Raw genomic sequence first — 26478 nt, 5'->3', positions numbered from 1 at the left:
AGCATAACTTTTACATTATTAAATATTTACATTTAAATACTTACATCTGTAACAAATAAACGAATCCCAGAATAACTTTCAGAAAATAAACTGCTTTATTTTAATATGGATAAAGGCGTCTGTCACATAAATAAATAATAATAATAATACTATAACTTGTGGCTATTGCACAATTGCATACATTATGTTATTTTCGCATGGTAGTTTTAAATATCTGTAGCTTTGCTATAACGTCAGACACATAAGTGTTTAAATATACTGAGCATGCGCCGCTATGAGTAGTTCATAATGCGTCGCATAGCAACGCGCCCGGTCTTCAAAATGATTCGTCTTCTTAAAGAAGGCAGCAACCCAATGACTGGTGGAATACTTCAAGTAAGGCGGTACCACAATGACGTTTGTACACCGAACGACCTGGTGGTGTTACATTGGACGTCTATGATTAGCCATGACACGTGTCTATCACACTAAACCTTGCGAAATAATAACATTTCAGCCAAAGGACTCGTCTCATTTCTGACAAGTTTTTACAAATAGCCAATTAATACCTGAGGGGCCGGACAATGAATATCTACCTCGCCCAGGCTATATGTTATTGATAATGGTACGCTGCTAAGGTAGGATATTCATCTAATGTACTCTGTAATGCATACTAATTATTTTACTTATTTTTGAGCAATGTTTTTATGAGATCCACGGTGTATTGCATGTTTAGTCATGTAATTTGTGGTGTTGTGTCTATATATATATATATATATATATATATATATATATATATATATATATATATATATATATATATATATATATATATAATAAAACAGTAAGATATGAATGCATTTGCGGTTTCTTTTTCAGATATGTATTTTTCGTGTGATACGACCTGTCTCTGGGGTTCACAGTAGAATATGTTTTGGCAAGAGGAACTGGAGGATATCGATTGCGAATTCCACTATTCTTCAAATCCAGAGATAATAAATCTGTGTAGGCTACGCTGATTTAGTAAGGACGAAACAATTGACAAATGAACTGTCAATGACAAAAACGACGGGTTGCTTGAATAGGGGATGACTCCAAAAAAGCATGCACATTTTCACACAGAAATATCTGTCTGCTACATTCATCGACAATGCTGCCTGCAAATTACTATTACTAGAAAACAAGCCCTGTTTCTAGTCCATATAAGAGTTTGTTTACAGGTTTTACTTGTAGGCACCGCTAGCTTCATCACCACTTCAAAGCTACATGCAATACCTAACTGAGACAGAATATACACGCTCCTGCCACCACATGCAGTAAAAGGAGGTTACAAGTGTGTCTTTATTACTATACCAACATTGCACAGAGAACACATATTTGTAACTGTGTATGGGGCGGCAAATATTTTGTGCTGTCAGTTTATCATGCAAAACCCGAGACATACTGTATAAACAACTAAACTACATGGCCATACAATGAATCTTTTTTAAATATAAATAAACACATTATATGTGATTTGTATGTGTATTTCCCCCCTTTGTAGTGGTTTGTAGGTACCAGACGTGTGCTGAAATGGGTCGGTTCCTTAATGTGCTCCGCAGCTGGCTGGTAATTGTGTCAGTGATTGCCTTGGGAAATTCAGTCCAGAGTTTTCGGGATCACAGCTTCCTCTCGGAGAAACTATACACCGGAATGCCAGAGTTTGGTGAGTACTTTCTCAGCCCCAGAAAATCTAATGGAAGTCTGTTGTGAATTTTATACCAAATGTATATGCTTATTGTCATTGTTGGGTTTTTTTTGCGTGTGTACAGTAAATGGTCTTCAAGCTCGAACCTTTGGAATCTGGACCCTTCTCTCCTCTGTCATTCGATGTGCCTGTGCAGCGGACATACAGAACAAAACGTATGAATGCACTCTGTATTTCAATATTGTACCGGGGAGAGAGAAAGATAGATAGATAGATAGATAGATAGATATACAAAATAAAAAAACTTGTGTACTGGGGAGAATTTACTTATTTTTATTTAATTTTTAATTTCTTTAAATAACCTTATTCATTTAACTTCTGCAGTATTTGGGCACAACCCAGCAATATGATTACTCTGTGTTTACTTCTAAAACCTCGCTTATAATGAATACAGACTCAGATCAGCACAACTATTTCAGGGAAACCGTTTAACCTCAGGTCCAGGGATATTTGGTTTCAACAAGAGCATTACTGGTATTGTTTAGTGCCAAAGTTGAGCTGGTGTAAACAATGAGTATTATTGTAATTAATAACCCTATACATTTTTTATGTCTTACAGATTGTATCACATCACACTGGGTACCTTTGTTCTGGCTCTTGGTCATTTCCTGTCCGAGGCGTTTATTTACAAAACTGCTCCACTGACAATTGGTGTTATGGCACCTCTAATAGTAGCAAGTAAGTAGAACCGAGGTGGAATTTACCAGGACTCTGTACAATGACCATAACATTTAAAATCACTACAGCATGCAACTTGTAATACAGGGTGGCTATCCAGTCGCTTAGTACTCCCAAAAAGTACTGCAGACAAACTGCATGGGATTCTTGAGCAGTTAATGCAGTAACAGACCCCCTGTCTCTCATGGTGCTAGTATTAGAATGTAGTTGCCCATTATCTGGTGCCTCCTCTGCCTGTTCGTATACTATCCCAGCAGTTATTAAATGGCCATGTTACAGCATACCTGCCCTGTGTATACTCTCTCAAGATATATCAACATGTCCCATGTGAAGGAATAGGCATTCCACCTCGCTGGTGCTTACACCTCTCAGCGATATTCAGCTACCACTCTCTTCTGTTGACAGGTGTTTCTATCGGTGGGATGCTGATTGGTTTTCAGTGTGTGGCAGAGCCAGAGGAAGTGATGGGAGCCCGTCAGAAAAAAAGAAACTGAATGTCTGGGAGGGGGGGATGGACAGTAGAAGGTTCAGGAAAAAATGTAATTACTGTGCACATCTTAACCTATCTATATATATATATATATATATATATATTAACTTGAAGCAAATCTTACTGCTGACACCTCCTGGCATGTCAAAGTTTCTAGATGGCGCCTTGTATTTAAGCTTGCATATTACTGGACGATGTCCTCTCCCATCTGGTGAGGTACGTTGTTTATTGTCTTACTACGTGGTGTGTGCATGAGTACATGTTGGACACAATCGGGACGCTATTATTTGCAGCGACATACACAAGCCAGGGGCATGTTGGATTTATTGTTTACCGGTATATGTACATAATAGAATCAAGACCATTTTTAAAAAATAAATAAATAAAATCCATAAAAATAAACTGTTAAATATGTTTCGTGTGTCACTTAATAGTTAAACAAATATAAATTCAAGGTTCAGTTTAAATTTAGGAAACTTTGATATTTCCAAAGTCACTGAACTGTATTTTATTATACACATAAGACAACTGGACACACAGACTGTTTTCAGTGTTGGCACTGTCAATTTATTATAGTACTATTCTGTCCATATCCATAAATATTAGTAGATTTACAGACTCCCAATTAAACATAAAAATATACTTATATATATATATATATATATATATACAGACGTGCTCAAATTTGTTGGTACCCTTACAGCTCATTGAAATAATGCTTCATTCCTCCTGAAAAGTGATGAAATTAAAAGCTATTTTATCATGTATACTTGCATGCCTTTGGTATGTCATAGAATAAAGCAAAGAAGCTGTGAAAAGAGATGAATTATTGCTTATTCTACAAAGATATTCTAAAATGGCCTGGACACATTTGTTGGTACCCCTTAGAAAAGATAATAAATAATTGGATTATAGTGATATTTCAAACTAATTAGTTTAATTAGTATCACACATGTCTCCAATCTTGTAATCAGTCATTCAGCCTATTTAAATGGAGAAAAGTAGTCACTGTGCTGTTTGGTATCATTGTGTGCACCACACTGAACATGGACCAGAGAAAGCAAAGGAGAGAGTTGTCTGAGGAGATCAGAAAGAAAATAATAGACAAGCATGGTAAAGGTAAAGGCTACAAGACCATCTCCAAGCAGCTTGATGTTCCTGTGACAACAGTTGCAAATATTATTAAGAAGTTTAAGGTCCATGGAACTGTAGCCAACCTCCCTGGGCGTGGCCGCAAGAGGAAAATCGACCCCAGATTGAACAGAAGGATAGTGCGAATGGTAGAAAAAGAACCAAGGATAACTGCCAAAGAGATACAAGCTGAACTCCAAGGTGAAGGTACGTCAGTTTCTGATCGCACCATCCGTCGCTTTTTGAGCGAAAGTGGGCTCCATGGAAGAAGACCCAGGAGGACTCCACTTTTGAAGAAAAACATAAAAAAGCCAGACTGGAATTTGCTAAAATGCATATTGACAAGCCACAATCCTTCTGGACGGATGAGTCAAAACTGGAGCTTTTTGGCAAGTCACATCAGCTCTATGTTCACAGACGAAAAAATGAAGCTTTCAAAGAAAAGAACACCATACCTACAGTGAAACATGGAGGAGGCTCAGTTATGTTTTGGGGCTGCTTTGCTGCGCCTGGCACAGGGTGCCTTGAATCTGTGCAGGGCACAATGAAATCTCAAGACTATCAAGGCATTCTGGAGCGAAACGTACTGCCCAGTGTCAGAAAGCTCTGTCTCAGTCGCAGGTCATGGGTCCTCCAACAGGATAATGCAGTTATAATGCAGGATAAAACACACAGCTAAAAGCACCCAAGAATAGATAAGAACAAAACATTGGACTATTCTGAAGTGGCATTCTATGAGTCCTGATCTGAATCCTATCAAACATCTATGGAAAGAGCTGAAACTTGCAGTCTGGAGAAGGCACCCATCAAACCTGAGACAGCTGGAGCAGTTTGTTCAGGAAGAGTGGGCCAAACTACCTGTTAACAGGTGCAGAAGTCTCATTGAGAGCTACAGAAAACATTTGATTGCAGTGATTGCCTCTAAAGGTTGTGCAACAAAATATTAGGTTAGCGGTCCCATCATTTTTGTCCATGCCATTTTTATTTGTTTTCTTATTTACAATATTATGTTGAATAAAAAATCAAAAGCAAAGTCTGATTTCTATTAAATATGGAATAAACAATGGTGGATGCCAATTACTTTTGTCAGTTTCAAGTTATTTCAGAGAAAATTGTGCATTCTTCGTTTTTTGTGGAGGGGTACCAACAAATTTGAGCACGTCTGTATATAATGTGGTTAGGGTTATTAATCAATGGTTTATAATTTAATCTGCAGGAAGGTAACTTAAAAGAGCAGCATGAGGTGTGGAGCACAGTAAATGGAACACAAATGACTAAAAACACAATATTAAATGTAAGGAGATGAACATCACAACTGGGTTATTGGGGAGCTCATTTCCCCTTTAAAAAGCGATAGTAGCCATCTTTACAGGCTGCTTTGTAGTGCCATCAATACCTTGGTTTCTGCACTCCGGACTATAACCACTTCCAAAGAGTAATATTTGGCATTAAAAATAAATTGTACATTATTAAAATAAATAACATTACCTGAATGATTCATGTACAGTATGCCCATCTAGAATTGTATAAAGGGACAGTATTTGTTGTTTCTTTTTGTATAAAAAAAGTTTTTTAAAAATCCAGATTAGATTTTCATATGAAACACAAACCATCCCACCCCCATAAATTACAAGTTTTGGCAACCAGGTGGAGATGTTACAGTAACTGGGCAGCAGTGTGGAGTAGTGGTCAGGGCTCTGGACTCTTGACTAGAGGTTTGTGGGTTCAATCCCAGGTAGGGGACACTGCTGCTGTACCCTTGAACAAGGTACTTTACCTAGATTGCTCCAGTAAAAACCCAACTGTTCATGCTGAATAATAGTATGTATGCAAATACTATTTTGAATTCCTTGATAGAAAACACAGGATTCTGTAAACAAAGACAACACACATTTAGCAAAGAATGCAGTATCTTTCAATACCGGCTTTGTGGCCCCATAAACTCATTCCCAGTTTCCCTATGCTGTGAAGACGCCAGGAAGGTAAGTTAGAGGAGGGCTGGGTAGTGTGAGATGAGATGCCCCCTCTCTAAAGCTTTTCTTCCTTTATGATCACTGGAGAAGAGGCCGAATCTTGCAAATCACCTTCCGGTCTCTGTATTACAAGCAAAATATATGGAGCGGTTATTACAAACCCCAGTGGTAAGGCAGAACAATATAACTTTACCTGAAACATTCCCTAAGGAGTGTGAACCAATGTGAACCAATGTTTTAAATGTAAAATACAGGGGTGAGAAACACCAGTAACGTGTCCAGGCTTGGATAGAGTATCTGGAATATCTTCAATCTTGCCTGTTGGGACTAAAACTGACAGGGAACGGGGAGCGTAAAATACTAAGAGTTTTTTTTTTTTTTTTTTACTTCCACTTTTTCTTTTTTCTCAACACCATTTTCAAAAGAAACTTTTTTTCTGGCATGTCCTGTTTTTCACATATTGCAACTTTCAACATCATCCTCACAGAACAACACACATACAAATATGATCATGCACCAACACAAAATATCTATGAGGTTTATTACAAGTTATTGGTGGTACTTAGTGGGTTGTTCTTTAGCATTGATTATTATTATTATTTATTATTTATTTCTTAGCAGACGCCCTTATCCAGGGCGACTTACAATCGTAAGCAAATACATTTCAAGTGTTACAATACAAGTAATACAATAAGAGCAAGAAATACAATAACTTTTGTTCAGTGTGACAAACCACAATTCAATAATACAGCAGATAATAGTGATAGTTACATCAGGATGTGATTAAATACAAAGTACTACAGGTTAAACACTTGGCAGATTACAGTATTCTGAAGTACAGGATTAAATGCAGTAAAATAGGGGGCAGATAAGAGCAGAATAAAGCACATTTACATGAAGGGTGATAGTGTCCCAGGATACAAACAGAGGAGTTCTACAGGTGCTGTTTGAAGAGGTGAGTCTTAAGGAGGCGCCGGAATGTGGTCAGGGACTGGGCAGTCCTGACATCTGTAGGAAGGTCATTCCACCACTGCGGAGCAAGGGTGGAGAAGGAGCAGGCTCTGGAGACAGGGGAGCGTAGCGGAGGTAGAGCCAGTCTTCTAGTGCAGGCGGAGCGGAGAGGTCGAGTGGGGGTGTAGGGAGAGATGAGGGTCTGGAGGTAGCTGGGTGCAGTCTGGTCAAGGCATCTGTAGGCTAGTACAAGAGTCTTGAACTGGATGCGAGCGGTGATCGGGAGCCAGTGGAGCGAGCGGAGTAGTGGAGTAGCGTGGGCGAAGCGAGGCAGAGAGAACACCAGACGGGCAGCAGAGTTCTGGATGAGCTGGAGCGGACGGGTGGCGGACGCAGGGAGGCCAGCCAGGAGGGAGTTGCAGTAGTCTAGGCGGGAGAGTACCAGGGCCTGGACCAGGAGCTGGGTAGCATAGTTGGTGAGGAAGGGTCGGATTCTTCGGATGTTGCTCAGGAAGAATCGGCAAGTGCGTGCCAGAGTGGAGATGTGATGGGAATAAGAGAGGCAGGGGTCCAGGGTGACTCCAAGGTTCTCAGCTGAGGAAGAGGGAGAGAGTGTGGTAGATTCCAGTGGAACAGAGATAGAGAGATCAGAGGAGGGGGAGGAGGAGGGAAAGAAAAGGAGGTCAGATTTAGAGAGGTTGAGTTTGAGGTGATGAGAGTGCATCCAGGAGGAAATAGCAGACAGACAGGTAGAGGAGATGGTGGAGTCAGATACGGGAGGAGATGGTGGAGTACTGCCTCGGCAAAAAAGGCAATGTTTGGATATTTTCTATACACGGTTTTATAGGTCGCTACCCTGGATCTTCACACTCCCAATAACTAATCAATAATGCTTTTGGATAATAAATCAGGAATACTTTCTAATTCATGGCTAAGACTGTGGGTACAGTATGTGAACACCATAAATCAACACAATTAATAAAAAAATAAAAAAAACATATGAAATCAAATTTGGCACCAACCAAGTATTTGTGCATTTTCATTTGCAAATTTTATATATATATATATATATATATATATATATATATATATATATATATATATATATATATATATATATATATATATATATATATATATATATATTACAGAACTATCGTTCAGAGCAGAGCAACTTACCATCCACACCTTTATATAGTTAATCATTTAAGAAATTTAGTAATACTACAAGATAATAAATGGTAGACGACAGATCAACAGTTTGGTGTTTCCAATGAAAAAAAACCTACTTTATACATGCACATGATTAGTGGGCATACCAGGAAGTGATACCTCCTCCACTCTGTTATAATTATCAGCCATCAGGAATTGCTGAATAAATAAAATTGACTGCCAAAGAATGAATGGTTCAATTAAATTATAAATTGAATAGTGTCTGATCATGCTACAGGTGGGTTATCCTACCTTCCAGTGCTTTTTGATTGTTTGATTTGTTTATCATTCATTCAAGGTTGGCACGGCTGCAGCAGTCCCCCCATAATCCCTGGAGCAGTTACTCCCTAGGGACTGAACTAGGGGTCACTTGGGCATTGATCACAGGAATTAATGTGAAGTTAAGTTAGCAAGGTGAGCAATTTAAGTAAAGCATACCTTGTGCAAGAAAATATACAATTTACTTAAATATCGCCAATCAGCAAAAGCCAAAGCAGAATGTTAGTACATAGTACATTGCAATGCATTGATTGTGCTCTGCAACAGTTTGTTAATATTTTTAAAAAAGCATTAGTGAGAATGTCTTCAGGGGTGGTGCGGATTGACAGGGTTACAATCAAAGGCAGTGTGGTGTTCTCTCTTCTCCGAATGTCTGCATGAGATTCTTTATAAAAGATTTATCACACAGATACAAAACAGATTGACAACTCACCTGACCAGAACAGAACTGAGGGCTTGTCAAAAAACACCCACTTTAGACCAGTTTCCTTCCCAAACATCATGTACTGTATTAGGTTCATGATAAACCAATTTAAAGCTCACAAGATGAACTCGAAAAGACAAAAGCGAAGGACAACAGCATGTGGACGGACAAGCATGAACACTTCAGCACAGTCCTGGGGTCAAGCAAGAGGGGTTTTCTTTAGCATGAGAAACAAGACCAACAGTTACAGCAGAAACTCCAGATTCACTACAGTAACTTTGACCCAGTAACTGAACATGCACTTAACCTTCAGAAAAGACTGCATGCCAACATAACCAAATCCAATCGCATACCCCCATTGCAGGCAACATGCACGAGCTGGAGAGCTGAATGGTTAGGAGTTACTTACAGTGGGTTCAGCTGACTGGTTGGCCTTTTGTCTGCGAAGATCTGCTTTTATAAAACCTGGGGAAAAAACAGGAGTGAAATGTACATTTTAAGCTGTTTAAGAGGCTGTTCTGTTAGGATTTGAAAGGAGTTTTAAAGGATTGGTCTCCAAAATCATTTTGTACATTTCCCTTGGGAAACAGCATGAAACATAGTTATTCTGTTGTAATGCATTATATAATGAGCTATTACCAAAACAAACACATTCCTATTATACTGCAGGCTCACCTGCCACCCTCAGTTTTGACTGTCAAATGTTTCAGATCTTTTAGATTTGAGCACAAACACTAAAATTTGATTAGCACTTCCAAATGAACAAGGTGGGAAAAAGTCCTAAAGTATTATTTTGAAGTATGGTATAGGGAATACCAGCAAATTCAGACCAATTAATTTCCATAGGAATTATTATGTTCAATTTCCATATTACTGGCACTAATACAAGTAAATATCTGTTCTGCATAGCAATGGAGATGTGTAGTATTCAGACTTCCTGTAATTTAACAGCATGTAAGGTATTACCTGTCATAATAGTGCCCAGTAAAAGAAAAACACTGAGGAAAATGTTTCCAGGTAAAGTCCCAAAATTGTCGATGATTCTCCCCTGACACATGATAAAAATGATCCCAAACACCTGTTTAAAAAAAAAAAAAAATAAGGGAGAGGTTTCATGTTAGAATTCTGCACAGGTAAAGGTTTAGTACCCACTGCCTGAGGATTTGATTCAGATTCAGGCTGTTATTTGAATATTTTTATATTTTGAATTACACAGTGTTTTTCATGCTCCACCACTGTCATTAAAAGCCCTGCTAAGAGAGTAAATGTTTTGGGCTGTTCAGTTGTACGTTACCTTGGCAGCCATACTGAGGAGCCCTGAGGAGGTACCTTCTGATTCAGGGTAGGTCAGTTCAACAGCAAACTCAAAGCCTAGGGGCAGGTACCCAATCATAAAGAACCTGGAAAACAAGAGCCAGACACGAGGCACATGCTTGAATGCAGACAGACACAATGCTGCAGTACCTCATAATCTCCATGGGAGGGAGCACCAGGTACACTTCAAAAGAGCCAACTGGCTCCTTAAATAAAATATATTACATATCACAGCTACAATATATGTCAAACAAGCTGGCATGACAAACTAAACCAGTTTTTAAAGCTCAATTCACAGAAAGTTTTCTTAAAACCTAAAAATTGGACAACATACAGTTACATAGCTCCTATTTATTATTCTTTTTTGTTAAAACCGAATTTTACATTTTAAGTGTTTAGAGCTCAATAGGAAAGCTTACACTGTTAATGACTGGTTTAATCTAATTATACACCATGACAACCAGGTCGCTCCGTTGCCATGGGTTTGTTTTTAAGTGCAGTGAACTCTGAGGTAAACATTACAAATTCTAAAATAAACAACTCTGCAGGCCTCATCGTTTATTACAATGCAGACTATTTACCTCCTCCTACACTACTCTTAAAGTATCACTTAACTCTACGAGAGTTGTGTCCGCCTTCTGAAGGAATTACATTTATAATCAAATTGAAAAGGCAAATGGCCCTAAAGACAATCAAAACAACTGGTCAATCATCCAAATTCATGCTGAATCCCAGTACAAACTTACCCCAGTGACCCAGCAGTGATGAACACTACCAATAGATTCCCCAGATTCAGTGTGAATGCATAAACTACCATTCCAACAAGGGACATAACATACACGATCAGGGTCGTCTTTCTGATGGGGAAAAAACACAAAAACAAACCGACAGTCATTACTCAGAACTACAGTATACATTAAACACTGTCTGTGACATCTACTTTAAGAATCTAAACCGTGGCAGGTCTTAATAACTGATATTACTAGTATAAAAAAAAACAATTACTGGCAAATATTTGCATCTGTGTAGAGTTAAAGCATTGCACAGAAAGATAGCAGTGGAATGAATTCTAAGTGGCACCAAGTTGTCTCAAGCAAACATCAGTGAGACAGTGATGATAATGCAACAATAAAAGGAGCTTTGCTTCCTTTTCAGGACTGTCAACACAGTAAGGGTTATAACAAATCCCTTTGTTATTCTATGCACATGTCTGATCCAAGGAGGACAGCTCTAAAACATCACATGTCGCTTGTACACAATCTGTCAAACCGGGTAACCTATTTTTAAAGTTTTTCTTTTGTTTCCAGTGCTTTCGTAGTGCAAACAGTTTAAAAAAAAACAACATTTATACATATTGAGGGTTGTTAAGTATTTGAGGGCCTTTCCTATAAAATGTCATTTGAAAAATAAGTGTCAAAATTCCATAGAGAAAGCATGGATCTGAAATTACCTTTAGGGATTGTAAATAGAATCTGTATGCAAGTATCTGTAAACATCTATGTAGAAACAGCTGAAGAGGATTACGGAACACGGAGTTACAGCACTACCTTGGTATAGAAAATCTGCAGTAATAACACAGTGCTGCAATATTATACACCAATTACAAGTTACTGAGTTGGAATACTGCATTGTACTACACTTTATTACAATACTGGATTTATTTCTTTTTTTAAGGGTATGTTCCATTTAACAGCTAAATCCTTTGTGTTTAATCCTGGGCAAATCAAACATTGTATGTCTGTATAATAACTGCTGTGGCAATCCTCGTTTGTGGTTTCAAGAGGATTATCTGATAAGGGACAAATTCACAACTAGTTCATTATGACAAACAAAATCCTCCGTTCCTGAAGCTGACTGCACGCTACTTATTTCCAAAACATGGCCAAATAAAACTTTATATAATCCGCAGTATAGTCCTACGTGGAAAGAACACTGCATTTCTGAATGAGGTTTTCACACTACATATCTTCAGGATTTATCCCAAAGGACATTTAGATAAAGCCTGTCAGACTCTATTTGGATGACTTGACTATACGATGTGACATTCAGCTCTCTGGGAACCAAAAGAGGCTTCCACTAAAACTTTTAATCAAGTTCCCTTGGAAATAAAAATTCAAACATTTCAAGTAGGGAATTGTAATTATATGCAGGCAGATTTAGCCGTTAGGGTAACTTGAATGTTAATGTTCTCACCCTGTAGTGAACTGTAATGAAAGGTGTTTAGTATACCATTGCTTTTTGAAGCAGCATTAACCAGTTTCTTCTCCTGATATACTCCAAAGATGCACAAACCTCCATCAAATTCCCAAGGCTCAGGGTTGGAAATAAGACTCCTATTGCACAGCATTTTCACCCATTCCAGGTTTTACTAGGGGCTCCATCAGCCACAGTGTATAGGTAAGGAGCTCAGGTGTGTCTTATTAAACTCAAATTGAAACCAGTTATGGATCAAACTGTATGCAATGCAAGTCTTATTTCCATCCCTGCCAAAGCGTATTGGAGGGTATTGTATAATGGGTCTCCTTTTGGATTTTGTTTTCTTGGTGCATTAAGAGTTAATCAAAATGATGAATTGCTGTTTTCTGTGGGAAGTGTGTTAAAGTTGCAGCAGATACACGTGACATTGGAGAAAACCAGGGGGCACACTTACCAAAGTAATGAATCCAAGCACAGCGGAAACCAACGGAAACTGTGGTAGGAATGCTTTGCAGATCACATAAGCAAACAAAAAAACAGAAAATCTTCAGCACAGTTTCAGATCTGACCTTGCAGTAAATACACAGTAAACTGCACCACAAAAAGGTCTTCCTTATTATATTGGGAACAGTTCTAGCTCAGCAACTTTTGCTTCGTCCAAAAGAGGAAGCTTGAGCCACGGAAGACAGCGTTATCTTGCAATAGCTCAGATATTGCTACCTGTATCCTGGACCTTCTTGTTATATTGACTCCTGTATACAACAAGCTGTGGCAAGCAGCAGGGTGCCAGAAGGATCCTGCAGGATGCCCACTGTAATGTCATAAGTCAGGAGAGAGCTGTGTGCTGCTCATGATCTTGTGTTTCTGCATTTTTTAGAAGTATAAATGCTCCGGTAAACATAAATAGGTCACAATACTCATACTTTGAGGGTTTTTGTTGTATTTATTACCGCGGCTGCATTTTAGTAACAGCAATAGCGGCTGGTTGAATATGTTTTCGGTGTTTGAAATGGATACATTTCTTACTTGCAAAACAAAAACGAAGGAAGAAGTCTCTTTAGATCATTTTTATTGTTAGTAATTATAGTTTTATCTTGAGGTTAATGTTTTTGATAGGCTGCTGTAAACATTTTAAACAGCACATAATTTGCTGAGGTGGGAAGTAAATAGTAACATGATAAACATTTACAGTGCCGACTATTTTGTATTATTTAATATGACTTTGCACATTAGAAAAAAAATACCAGTGTTTCCAAAGATTACCAAACACTGGGTCTTAATTCTGTGCATCCAAAGACACTATTGTGAAAAATTATATATTAAATAAACGGGAATAAGATAAAAAAATAAATAAATAAATACATTAACAAAAACTTAAAACAAGTCTTACTTGTAACTTTTGGTTTTATCAAGCCATATGCCACAGATCAGTACCCCAACCATTCCGGAAATGACAATCGTGAGACCAATCCTCCATGCATTGATCTCTTCACCCTGAAAATGTAAAAATCAGGTTACGACATTCAGGTTTTAGTGCACTAGCTTCTTTTTATCCAAGGAAAGAAGCACCTTCGAGCAAATAGCTTTAGAAATACTCATAGTAGTAAGACGCTACACTGAAAATACTACCTAAAAATATCATTAGCAGTGCTGCACTTTAATGATCATTATCCTCAGTTAATGATTTAACAGATATAATTAATAAATACATTTTAAAAAGTGTATCCCCGAGTTGAAAGATGAAAGCCCTGGATTAAAATAGAAGTTGTACGTGACATTTCCTGCAGTGATGGCAGCTTCCTGTTTATTAAAACCTCTCATCACAGTGGTGATCATCAACATGAGCAGAATCATGTTCTTTTTATATTAGAATTATTAAAAAGAAGTATACGTTATTCATCCATTTATGCTCAAACTTAATTTTCATTCTTTATGTTCGATCTTTTGTTTCAATAACATTTTCCTGCCAGACAACTTCAGCAATACAGGCTTAAAATGTATTGAAAATCCAGCCACAGCCCTAAATACAGAATTAAAGCCATCTGCCTCAAAAACGTACATCCCCATTACAGACATACTCCTAACTAATGTTACTCTCAAGAACTTATGCAATAGAATGTCCAAACCAAGACTCTAAAGTGTGGAACCATTTATCCAATCAGAGCAGAGAAAGCACTGCAGCTCTGGTTTGTGATGCTATTTGTAACCTTTGGAAAGTGTAAAATATCCACGGGATTGTACGTACTGGGTAGTGCTCTATAATCATCTTGTTCAGTAGTGTTAATACAGCATAAAAGCAACCAGTATTAATACCTGCAACGAAAGAAGTCTGGTTACAGATAATTCATTATTTGAATGTGCTGTGTGTATATAGAGGGGAAGTAGAGGGCCATACTTCTCTAATCAACAGCACACCCTGGTACCAGGGGAATGCAGCAAGCATACAGTGATGAACATATTGAGGATCAGTGCTGTCCATTTAACCTGCTCATTCCGAACTTTTTAAATGTCTAAATCTAGAACTTTCTGCAGCTATTTCTTTCCTGTCAATGCTAAACATTCAATTTAAAGACTCCAATTTATTCTTTTGACAAACTTCTTTGAACAGATTGGAGATCCAGTCCAACCTTGTATAGCTGGCTGGGAATCGATCCACATCATTAAACGTTCAGGACATTTTTGGGATATTTACTGATTACATGACAGTCCTGCTGTTGACAGACAGACCCCGAGTCCAAAGGGTTTGACCTAAAGGAATATTAATCATATAAAATAGAAAACTTTCCTCAGGAAACTAGTGACCTTCAGATGACATTTTACTGGTGGAATGTGCTGTACAAAGGGGTCAGTGTTCGTGGTTAAGTGCTTGGATTATGTTCATGCTAATCCGGACACCCACACTTAACACTGGAATAACTGACCTACATTACCTTACACACTCTTTGGTCACGTTAAAGCGAAGGACTCAATTGTACGAAATGTATTCACGTGGACTGTGCAGCACTTAAGACAGCAAATATGGACTCTTCAGGTATTTTCATCATTACCTTAACATTAAGAGAAGACAATGCAGCAAGCCATTAATATCCCAGTATTGGTATGCTGTGTCAAGCTAATTCAGGGATGGAAATCCCATTGCACAGCAGTTTGATCCAACCCTCATCTGAGCTTCTTACTTATACACTGTTTCCAATCGAGTATGTATTCAAACCTAGAACGGGTGAAACCGCTATGCAACAGGAGTCTTATTGCCATCCCTGTAATTGGATATATTTAAATCGGTCACACGCTCCACAGTGGAAGTTGAACAGTGTCCCCGGTGGTAAAGGGGTGCCAGTGCTGTGCTGGCGTACCGTATGTGACGATGAGCAGGATGAAGGGGCGATTCCTGATGAGCTTCAGGATGGACTGCAGGTAGGAGTACTGCTCACTGGAGATGGCCTGGATAGCTGCCTTTGCCTTGCTGGGGGGGAGCCTGGGCTGTTCCTGGAACACTGAGGAAATGACAGGGAAGAAAATTACAAAAGAAACTTCAGCAAGAACGACACCCTGGACAGGAAGTGCAGGCCATCTGTGCTCATAACAGCAGCAACACAAATGCCTCAAACACTGGGCTTTTCTTTCAAGCAACGGCAGCAGATCAATTTCTTTGACGCGCCTAGAGAAAGCTACACTAGAAGAGGCGAAATAATAACCTTATAGGCACAGTGGTAGCCATTATATGTTACTGTGATAGAGAGAGAAAGGATCGATGCTGCAAATCTCCCTCCTGATTAGAAAGGGCGCTGTGTAAGGGGGAAGGTATGCTGCCTCCTAGATCTACCACCTCGGTGGTAGGTGGAAACCGGAAGGTGACCATATTAGGAGGGGCGCGTAGCTGCAAGTACTCAGGACGATTCCATTGCAGTCAGCTGCGGGGCAGCCCTCTATTGGAGAAATCATGGCGACGCGTTGGCTGCAGGGAGGAGTTTGCTGGGTACATAGGGGAAGCAGCTATGTCAAAACCTCCCCTTGCGCTGAGAATGAAACACAAACGGCCGGAGCCTGTATTGTTTTTATGATTTTGGATTACGTGTGTTTTGTGTTGCAGAGGAGGAGTGAGCTGCGGACCGGCAATTATAAACAGCACGTCCCTGCACTGCACAGCACAGCACAGCACCGCACCGCACCACTCACGGCACCACGCTTCTCTGGGGCGAGAGCACTGCGTGCACAGAGAACGTGGGGACGGACAAAGTCCAGTTTTTGTTTATTTTTTTAAGAGAGCTGCCGTGTACCCCCCAATACCATCGCTGGTAAAGGGGTGGACTTATTTTGTGTTATTTGTTATTATTTTTATTATTATTAAAACCCACAGACTGTTTTGGGAGAAAGGATTGTGTGGACTTGATTTATTTACTGCACCACTGCACCTGACTACAGTTACATAAGACACATTCAGCAAAAGAATAATAATAATAATAATAATACATTCTCCAAGGAGAGCGGTAATCCTGCACACCATAATTGCGACTGCCAGTTTAAGCACTTTAAACAGGGCAATCTAAAGTAATCCAGTAAAACCGTAGACCACAAACTGAACGTGGATGGGCACCAATTGTCCAACAATTTCAAAACTAGACACCAGTGTTTTTGTCAATAAAACCAAAGCCTGGCTTTGAGTGGCATGACCGGTACAGTATATATACATGAGGTGGGACAGTGGAAGAATTATAGATGAAGACAAAGTTGAACACAAAGCTGGTCCTACCAGTCTTCCCTGTCTGTTAGCCCAAACTTTTGTAGACCAGCGTGTACAGCGTGAATATATCAAATGCAAAGAACCGTCAACTGCAAAGCCCACACAGCATAAGAAATAGACATGAGTTGGGAGAGTACTGCATATAAAAAAAAAACTTTTAAACCAAGAAAGTGAATGCTTGGTGAACAGAGACTATTAGCTGCCACTGGGGCAAGGCTTTTTTAGTTTGCACCACAAGAGTAAAGTTCAGTCGATCATAAAATAGTCACCCTGTCGTCACACTGTACAGCAACACAGCACAGAAGCAGACCGCTAACCTTTACTTACAGGTTGGAAGCAGAAATGAATCTGGCACTCCCATCCCAAGGGCCTAGCACATAAATACAAGTTGGACAATTAAAAGTCCAAATTGGGTTTCATTTCCTCACTGGGTCAAAGTTCCCACTCATCTTCACGCAGTCAAACACTGATTCATCAAAATAAGAAAAATCTATACAAAGGCAATGGCTGTAACAGACAGCTGGACATTGTTTAGTTCGTGTTGGGAGAACAGGTCTTGTAGATGACAGCTTTTTGACTGCATTCACAGGGCCGTATCGTGCATAGTAACTCTCCAGTCTCTAACAGTCTCTATACATAGAGCCTGATTGTTCTTTGTCCCAGAAAAAACATTGGGCTGTCAGAAGATTGCAGATTTATTATTATGTGTTAAAACAAGTCATTATGTACAGTACTGATCCATCCATAATTTTAAAAGCACTTAAATCAGAAGTTAGAATGTATACAAGGAAACCAGGTCAAGTAGACCATCTCTTTGGCTTGTGCATGGATCAGTCTAATGTGTCTTACATTAGAAATGTGTTGTAATAGGTTGAGAAAAAAATCATGTTTCAACAGTTTTATGTTGACCTTACTAAACACATCTTAATTTATTCGTTTATGGTTGCTATGTAGCTTGGAGTACGAGCTAAGCAGCTCGTACTCTTGGAACTTAAATGTATTTAAAAAGAAACAAATACACTGTTGAAATGCTTTGGTGATTTGACAGTGCAAAGACAAGCCTGACAAGCAGTAAGTTTCGTACATTTTCTTTTATCAAAAAATGAAGACATTTCCCCTGGTTCATTGATAAAAGCTTTACTCTATGAAGCAGTTGCAACACAGCCCTGTTTTTTTTTTTATTTCTAATAGGGGGCAATGTCACAATGTCATTAGAAATGTGTTGTAATAGGTTGAGAAAAAAATCATGTTGCAACAGTTTTATGTTGACCTTACTAAACACATCTTAATTTATTCGTTTATGGTTGCTATGTAGCTTGGAGTACGAGCTAAGCAGCTCGTACTCTTGGAACTTAAATGTATTTAAAAAGAAACAAATACACTGTTGAAATGCTTTGGTGATTTGACAGTGCAAAGACAAGCCTGACAAGCAGTAAGTTTCGTACATTTTCTTTTATCAAAAAATGAAGACATTTCCCCTGGTTCATTGATAAAAGCTTTACTCTATGAAGCAGTTGCAACACAGCCCTGTTTTTTTTATTTCTAATAGGGGGCAATGTCACTTCAGAAATCCCTTTCACACAAAGGGTAAGTCAGAGTTCCTGTGTTTTCATGGCTATTAATGAGAGCTCTCTAAACAGACTGGTGTATTTTTAGAAGTAGTAAGATGATGCCAGCGGGTGTCAATGTGTAACCGTGGGTTGGGTCAGTGGTAGAGATCAATGGTCCTGCGTTCGCTCTGTCAAAGTCAAGGCTAGCAGAGCACATGCCACCCTCTGTTCTCTCCCAATCAGAAAACAGCAAGGGCAAATGCCAGACACACCCCCCACTGGCACATGTTTAACCCTTAGCAGTCCATTTATTCAGGTTCAATTTATTTTCACACGCACAGTTTATTTTATAAGCTCTGTTTAAAAGTATTTTTTTTCACAGTAAAATAGGTTTAAAAGGCACTGCATATCAACAGGACACTCCGTACTGCATCTCCAGCCCCGCCCCACCCATTGTTCATTGTATTTTTCACATAGCTCTTCATAGTAGTGCATACCGATAAATCATCTCGTTTTATCACCAAACTCCTCAATAATGCGATCCAAGTCATTATTTTATTACTATAACATCTAAAAAAAGCTCTGCAAATGTCTGATATTCTTTGAGCGCTGGATGCAGAAGCAGCTATCTTGTTTGTTTATGTCCGTGTTATCTATGAGATACGCCCCTTTTTTAAATGTATTTATTTATTTATTTTTTCGGCTTCTCTCGGCTCCTATCGTTCTCACTCAGTCATTGTATGGTTTTCTCGGTTTTTTCTGGAGAAAAAACGACTAGAGACTAGAGGTCTTTTTGATGATGTCGGACAGGGTCCGACATTGGACTTGAAAGAGAAAATTGCAATGTCGGACCAGGTCCGACATAGGACCGCAAAGGGTTAAAATGAGAATCAGTAACTAGGCAACACATATGCTGACTGACGGATTGACAAATAGCCAGCGGAAAACCACCTGGGGCCCTCACGGCTCGGATATACCAGTGGCAAAGGGGTATTTGTCTACCAATAACACTTTGTCCCTCCCTAATACGGCAACCAAAGAGTCTACCCTGAAACCTACATCATGTGATGTCCAAACCCCTTTGAGTTATAAAAAAAATCTAATGAATCGCTTACCGAAAATGACAAGGATGAACAGCAGAGTTGCCATGGTGGCAGTCCCATAGAACATGATGCTGATATGGTGTGCAAGCTCATCAAAGTCATCCAAGTTGGGAACAAGCAGAGGAGGAATGAGGAACCCAACAGCAATCCCCAGCTGCGGTGAAACAGAGAGAGGAACAAGAGAAACAGATTTATTGCCAAATTAACCTGTTTTGCCTGTTAGGCCATTCCCGTAGTCAAAGGAGATACAAAACTTGATGCAGGATAATAAACTGTTTGAATACAGCAGTTGCCACATTAAATGGGAAAAACTGCTTCATACTTTCTTCACACACCTACAAGACTTAATAAAAATGTGCTTTAAACCTACTGACAAATGTACGTATTTTCCACAAGTCTGTAATGTAGTTCAAGAACAAAAGGTAAAAGGCATGCCAATACCTCACACTAAGCCTAAACCTACAGGTCCATTACTCACTTGCTGGCACTGAAAGGTGGAGGTTTATACAGTAAATGTTCCAGAGTGGATAAAACTATTACTGCAATAACTTGCAACCTACTGAGCAGTGCAGTATATTCATGCACTCAGCCATGAGTGGAAACACCTGCAGGCTCCATACACGCCCTCTGTGTGAATACAGCTGTGATGCACAGCTCTTCACACCAGCACAGCTAGCCAAATTCAACTTAGGAAGTGGGGACAATGCCACCAGTTGAGGTCATCGTTCGCACTGCAGGATTATTTTGGGAACAGTGGTCTTAACAAGCACATCTTAGATGCAATTTATTGGTATATCTTCAATCCAACCAAACCGTCTGTTCTGACCTTTGCTGTGTTTTATTACATGAAGCACGGAGTCAATAAAGTCATTTAAATTGTCTTGCTGTAGAAACCAGTCGAAGGTTTTATAAAAGTGTACGTGACTCCATTTCCTCAGGTTACAGGCCTCAGCTGTTTGGCCTGTTCCCTCAAACTCCGTCACTGCCCGGATTGGTACAAGGGGTCCAGAGACCACGCTGCCAGGGCGTCTGCAGGCTGCTGCTGTTGCTACTAGATTGGACTCAAGGCTTTGTCAATAGTCTCATTTGAAGGAATTTCACAAACAGCTGTGGACTTGAGTTTTATCATACTGTATCTGGATTCAAAGTCATTTCTTTAGTTTGTTTTAGTCTAGGAAAACAAAGGCATGGTTTTAGTTTTTATAAAAATACAATTTAAAAGTTCTTTACATCCATATTTTTTTTTCAAATGTGTTATTAACCTAGGCAATAACACTATACGTCTACTCTGTCTAAACTCCAGCAGTATAGTATACAGTGGCTGGAATATTATAAAACACAGAAAATGACACCCATATGACCAAGTCTACAGAACGACCAGCTCAACACTGACAGGCAGTCCTGTTCCACACTCATTAGTCACTTTACTAGGACCCTCCCGCCCCCAGACTTTTGGGAAACTGGAAAAGATTTGCACATGCAAAATTAGGCTGAAGACAAAACTAAGATCATAGTGAAAAATCTTCCTATGGATGCAGCTTCTATGCACTTGTATTCAACTGTAGCGAATCCATGCACTCATAGCTAATCTTTTACAATCCCCTAGACACATTAATAGGACAATCACATGACTGTCAATGGTAATTGCAAGTGAGCACTTTCAATTCTGTGTTCCTGGCACATTCTTCTTTGTGTTTTCTTCTCCTAAACCACTGGTTTGCTTGTCTTACAGATCACGCATGACTGGGCTTAACAGAAACAATTCCAGCTTATTTTATCTGTGGATAACTGGTGCTTTTTGAGATAACTTAAAATGAGTTATTGTGCTGCAAATAGCTGTCCCATTATCTTTACAGAGATGAGATAACTTTATACAAATTTAAAAGTTTCAAATGAAGGCATTTTGCAAAATCACCTTTAGGCTAGAAAACCACAGATCCAATCTATTTTCACCTGCACTCACAGGCGAGTGGTCTGTCCAGTCTGTTTGGTAACAAAAGGGCTTTTCATCAGATTGTCCGTCAACTGTTTTAAATTGAAGTCTACTGATTATTCCTGAGTTTGCCTTCTTTAAGCTTGAACACTTTTTCCAGCCAGTCTCTTTTTATGCAAACCCAATATATGAAACAAATTACAAAACCTTTGTAAATTAACCTCAGATTGTTCACCTTCCAGAAAAAAAAAAAATCACATTGTCCACTTTCACAGTGTTACTAATCTCATATATATCTCCAGAGATAAGCTATTCATACACAATAAAACTAGTTAAACATTTAACAAAAACATGTATACATTTATAAATATCTATGTTTTTTTATCATTTTTTTATCTAGATCAGAGAAAAGCAGCTGTTATCAAAGGGCAAACACACTGTGCCATCCAGTCCCAAGATGTTGCACTAAATAAATTAAGAGGAGCTGTGTGTTATATTTGCTCAGCTCCTACAACACACTGGAAACCACAGAACAGGTTGAGAATACACACGGATTATTGAGCTTGTTTGCCTTTTTTTTTAGGCTCAGAATAACAACACATCTGAATCACACCTGCAATAGCACACACTTGTGTGTAAATAGGCTTACTGATTCATTTACCAGGGTTTGAATATGTGCTTGATTAGCCACTGTGTGCAGGTTTTAAAAAAAAAAAACAAACAAACAAAAGCTCAGGTGTGTCTCATAAACTCATAGTAAAATCAGGAATGGATCAAACTGCTATGCAATGGGAGGCTTATTGTCTTCCGTGTTTATTAATGTGGCATCCCAAACATGTTTCTGTAATACAACAAAGTTGAATCTCCCTTCACCTTGGGTAAGATGGGCACAGACTTCTGAAGAGGGCTAGTGTTTTACAAGGAACAATCGGAAGTCAATTTACCAGTACTGTATAAAAACTCCTCAATTGATTTTTATGATGTGCTGCGGGTCTGATATACTGTACTACCAGCAAAGTATCAAGTAACCCCCCCCCCCCAATGGCACCAACTTTTGCTGGAATTTAATAGAAAAGTGAATTAACAAAATTAGTAAAAAAAAAAAAAAAAAACACAACTCCTTTAAACATTCACGCAATCTAAAAGTGGAAATGAAACCATTTAATAAAACTAAACACATAGCATACTATACCTGGTTCCCAAAGACAGCGATGGAACAAGCGGTGGACACCTCTTCAGAACCAAACCACACAGATGCGATCCGAGACGGCATTCCAATGATGAACACCTCGGTCGCCGAACACACAAACTGCCCGAAAAACATCACGCCGAAGAGATCCGGTCTGACGCTGCCTGTCTTGATCCATGCCCCTACACAGTTCAAACCGGACCCTAGCACCGCTATGACTCGCAGACCCTTTTTATATAACAGCCAATTCACTGGGAACATCAAGAGGATATAGGTGCAAATATAGATCACGGACATCGAGTCTATGGAAAACGAGGTTACGTTGTAAAACTTCATAAATATGTTATTAATGATCCCGTACTGAATCCATTGAAATGAGTTGCACATTGAAAAGGCGCTGAAGAGAAAGAGTATGACCCAGCGTCTCTTGTAAAGCCGAGTGGTCGGCGCCTGTTCTGCATTCCCATTTGCTAATTCCTGCGTCTCTGGGGCGATTTCAGCGTTTACGGGTTTCGATATTTTCACATCTTCCAGACTCTCACAATCCTGATTTTCTATCAGCTGACCTTTTGAATATGTGATCTTCTCGGGCATTGCGTAGGCTAGGTTTCACAAAGCGTTTACACTGTACTAGCAAAGCTACTTGCGACCCTTGGAATGTCACTTTGCTTGTTAAGTACAATGGTCACGGGACACAGTTTGTGTTATGATATGGTACCACGTAGAGCGTTCTTAAGTGTAGTTTTTCTTTTTATGTTCAACGCTTATACGAGCCAAAATAAAAACTTTAGTTTTCAGACTCTCTTAACGCTCACGACTATTTGTGCGTGCGCTTTTATTTTCTCATTTCAGCGGAAATCCCTCTGTGCGTAAGCTATTGCTTGGCTCTTCAGACTCATCAATACTGAAGTATACAGAACTTGAGGTTTGTTAAATAAATTAAAAAAAAAAAAACGTTGAATACACTGCGTTAGCTCACACGTTTTGCCAAATGTTTGCTACCTGCATCTCATTTACTGTAATAAACCAACAACGAATAAAACATGGTGTAAAAAAAAACACAACTTCAACTTCTTCAAAATAAGTCAACTTCTTCAAAACGAATTTCCTCTTGTGAAAGTCTTCTGGTTCGGAAGGCCCTCTTTCTCCTAAACTCGACCTGGATTGATTTTTTTTTAAGTTTCCGTTTTGGTCCTATATTTAAACTTTCTCAAATACAAAAACATACACAATCACCACATAGAGTTACTTCTCGTCTCCCCTTCAAACCCTTTTCCAGTCTGTTTTATACTGAATTCCAACACCGGCAAAACTGAGTAAATCTAACCCACGTGGTACGACAGTCTAAACTCCGCCTTCCACCAGCAGGGCGGAGCTGTAGCAGATCATTGCATTCGTATGCGTTTATAAAACCAAAATGTAGTAGGCTAATGGTCCGTTTAATATTCTTTCAAACTTAATTTACTTTAATACCCGTGGCATAATTTAGCCTAATTTACACACGCTTGATCGACAGCGAATTATTTGATGTGTAAAAAGCGAGGACATGCTTTTTCACATCGGATTATCTGCAAATCTGCAAATACCAAGGCAGTAATGAATCTATAGAAAAAAAACAGAATTTTAAACAAAGCAGCAGCACTTATTACAGTACAGATATTTACTGTCATTCCCTGTGGCAGTCACATGTTGCAAAAAGTCTTAATCAAAATATAAGTACAAATATGCTAGTTTCTTAGCAGACGCCCTTATCCAGGGCGACTCACAATTGTTACAAGATACCGCATTATTATTTTTACATACAATTACATTATTTCTTACACATTATTTTTACATACAATTACCCACTTACACAGTTGGGTCTTTACTGGAGCCATCTAAGTGTCCCCCACCTGGGACTTAACCCACAATCCTCCGGTCAAGAGTCCAGAGCCCTAACCACTACTCCACACAATACAAATGTATATTAGTCATAGAGATTCATCTAAGTACACGTGCTTATCAAAAACAACGACCCTTCTGTTAAAAAATATTAAACAAACACAAAACGTATACAGACCAATACAAAAACAACCTTATCTGCCACAATGATTGCAGAGCGGACCTCTGCAGCTTTACCGATTGTATCTTACACAACCATGAAGATGTTAACCTCTTTATAAAAAACAGATGAGTACAAAAATAATGTATAGTAACATTTCAAAAGAATATGATAAATAAATATTGCAGCCTGACAATGATCCTAATGACGTTTACACCCCTATCACAGTCAGTGGCAGGATCCAAAGCTTTCCTTTTAGTTAATAAAAGTACACGTTTCAAAAGGTCGGGATTTAAAACTACAGTACTCATTTACATGTATCTGTTGCACTTATATTAAAATTACAGTACTTATTTACATGTATCCTCTGTTGCATTTATATTAAAACTAGTGCAAGCTTACACAAAGGGTCCTTATAATCGCGTAATAAGAAATTATTATTATTATTATTATTATTATTATTATTATTATTATTATTATTATATAATTAGAAACTAACAGTACACTATAATGCATCTAAACTGAAAGTGTTACATACATAGAATCAATGTTCTAGCAATAATAATAATAATAATAATAATAATAATAATAATAATAATAATAATAATAATAATAATAAATATTACTGTCTCAAGATGATACAACCCTCCTAGAATTATTTGGCATATTATGCAGAAAAATATATAAGGAATCAAGGAAAAACAAAAGTTAGATCTGAAGATAATTAACTTACCACAAAAGCTCTTCACAATGGGCGTGGCTTTTCCTCGCAATTTTTTGTTTCATTCTTGCCAGGTAAGCTATTACCATATTATATGAGGGCCTCTAGTGGTTGCAAATCTCACACATCTGCAGTAATTTTTAACCATATTCACAAAGTGATTATATTTTGGTAAATAAGTGTCATCATTAGCCGGTCAATATCGGATCAATGGTTTTGGTTCTTGATAGCGATGACAGAGGCCATTTTGACCTACTTGCGATGCTCAAATGTACTTCAAATACAGTAGGAACCAAGTTCGTGCCTAATTGTTGAATTTTACAATGTTTTATCCAAATCGGATCACTGTTTCTACTTTTATCGTGTGAACGTTGATAACAGATAATCGGCTTGGTATTCTATGACCTAGACCTGGAGGTCAAATGTTAAAAGTTTCCAACAATACTTGTACAGTCTAACTGTTTGACAATGACCTCCGTAGCCTACTTAGGTTGTACTTATACCCTTATACCCTACTTATTCTGTACATATGTTCTGTGGTGAACCTAATTAATACACTTTCTTGAAATCTTCCAATTGAAAATAAAATAAATGAAATGTTATTACTACTGCTTTAAGCTGCATATCTCCCATCTCAGTGAGGGACTGCATGCAGATTGGGAGGGATGTGGGGAACACTGATAAGAGTTGATCAAATGTCTTTCTGTGTACTTTGGGACGCACAGGATGGGGGTGGGGGGCCTAGTGTGTGGGTGTAGCTGTACCGTTATGTGGGGGCGGCCCGTCAAGAGCTATTTCTTTCCTTTGTCTTGTCACATCAAATTAC

At 38.7% G+C, this 26478-nt stretch overlaps 3 protein-coding genes across 7 annotated transcripts in view; 1 reads left to right on the top strand and 2 right to left on the bottom strand.

Annotated features, from left to right (window-relative positions):
- The window catches only part of ttll5 (tubulin tyrosine ligase-like family, member 5), a 52945-nt gene extending 52710 nt beyond the window's left edge, over positions 1-235 (bottom strand). The window contains exon 1 of the mRNA XM_058987871.1: positions 45-235. The gene's annotated coding sequence lies outside the window, so the exon portion shown is untranslated. The remainder of the gene's footprint in view (positions 1-44) is intronic.
- Positions 236-417: 182 nt separating this feature from the next.
- On the top strand, positions 418-3001 carry LOC117422523 (ergosterol biosynthetic protein 28 homolog). Of its 4 annotated transcripts, XM_058987876.1 has the most exons (6): positions 418-617; positions 859-984; positions 1523-1684; positions 1791-1881; positions 2286-2404; positions 2810-3001. In XM_058987876.1, the coding sequence occupies exons 2-6, from the start codon at positions 909-911 to the stop codon at positions 2896-2898; spliced, it is 537 nt and encodes a 178-aa protein (XP_058843859.1). In that variant the 5' UTR covers positions 418-617; positions 859-908; the 3' UTR covers positions 2899-3001. The 4 variants fall into 4 exon arrangements, with proteins under 4 accessions (XP_058843859.1, XP_058843861.1, XP_058843860.1 ...); XM_058987878.1 differs by lacking the exon at positions 859-984 and having other exon boundaries at positions 424-604; XM_058987877.1 differs by lacking the exon at positions 859-984 and having other exon boundaries at positions 425-617.
- A 2883-nt stretch (positions 3002-5884) lies between these two features.
- On the bottom strand, positions 5885-24239 carry LOC131697617 (heme transporter FLVCR2-like). Of its 2 annotated transcripts, none has more exons than XM_058987874.1 (10): positions 22894-24239; positions 19781-19922; positions 15728-15868; positions 14620-14687; positions 13765-13868; positions 10925-11035; positions 10159-10264; positions 9831-9942; positions 9274-9329; positions 5885-6119 (listed from the first exon to the last, which is right to left on the bottom strand). In XM_058987874.1, exons 1-10 carry the CDS (start codon positions 23482-23484, stop codon positions 6054-6056), a joined length of 1497 nt encoding a protein of 498 aa, XP_058843857.1. In that variant the 5' UTR covers positions 23485-24239; the 3' UTR covers positions 5885-6053. The 2 variants fall into 2 exon arrangements, with proteins under 2 accessions (XP_058843857.1, XP_058843856.1); XM_058987873.1 differs by lacking the exon at positions 5885-6119 and adding an exon at positions 6523-7543.
- Between the last annotated feature and the right edge of the window lie 2239 nt (positions 24240-26478).

This window comes from Acipenser ruthenus, chromosome 15 (assembly GCF_902713425.1).
Source record: "Acipenser ruthenus chromosome 15, fAciRut3.2 maternal haplotype, whole genome shotgun sequence".
NCBI classification, from domain to species: domain Eukaryota; kingdom Metazoa; phylum Chordata; class Actinopteri; order Acipenseriformes; family Acipenseridae; genus Acipenser; species Acipenser ruthenus.
Note: the sequence above shows the minus strand (reverse complement) of the source record. Positions and strands in the feature narration are given on the sequence as shown.

Bases quoted from the DNA above. Each gene is read 5' to 3' on its own strand.
- LOC117422523 (XM_058987876.1), top strand. From the start codon at position 909: ATGTTTTGGCAAGAGGAACTGGAGGATATCGATTGCGAATTCCACTAT. The intron at 985-1,522 runs GTAGGCTACGCT...CCCCCTTTGTAG, and splicing joins TCCAGAGATAATAAATCTGT to TGGTTTGTAGGTACCAGACG. The intron at 1,685-1,790 runs GTGAGTACTTTC...GCGTGTGTACAG, and splicing joins CACCGGAATGCCAGAGTTTG to TAAATGGTCTTCAAGCTCGA.
- LOC131697617 (XM_058987873.1), bottom strand. From the start codon at position 23,484: ATGCCCGAGAAGATCACATATTCAAAAGGTCAGCTGATAGAAAATCAG. The intron at 13,869-14,619 runs GTACGTACAATC...TTACATTTTCAG, and splicing joins TGATTATAGAGCACTACCCA to GGTGAAGAGATCAATGCATG. The intron at 7,544-9,273 runs GTAAGTAACTCC...CCTCTTCCTCAG, and splicing joins ACCAGTCAGCTGAACCCACT to CTGAGAACCTTGGAGTCACC.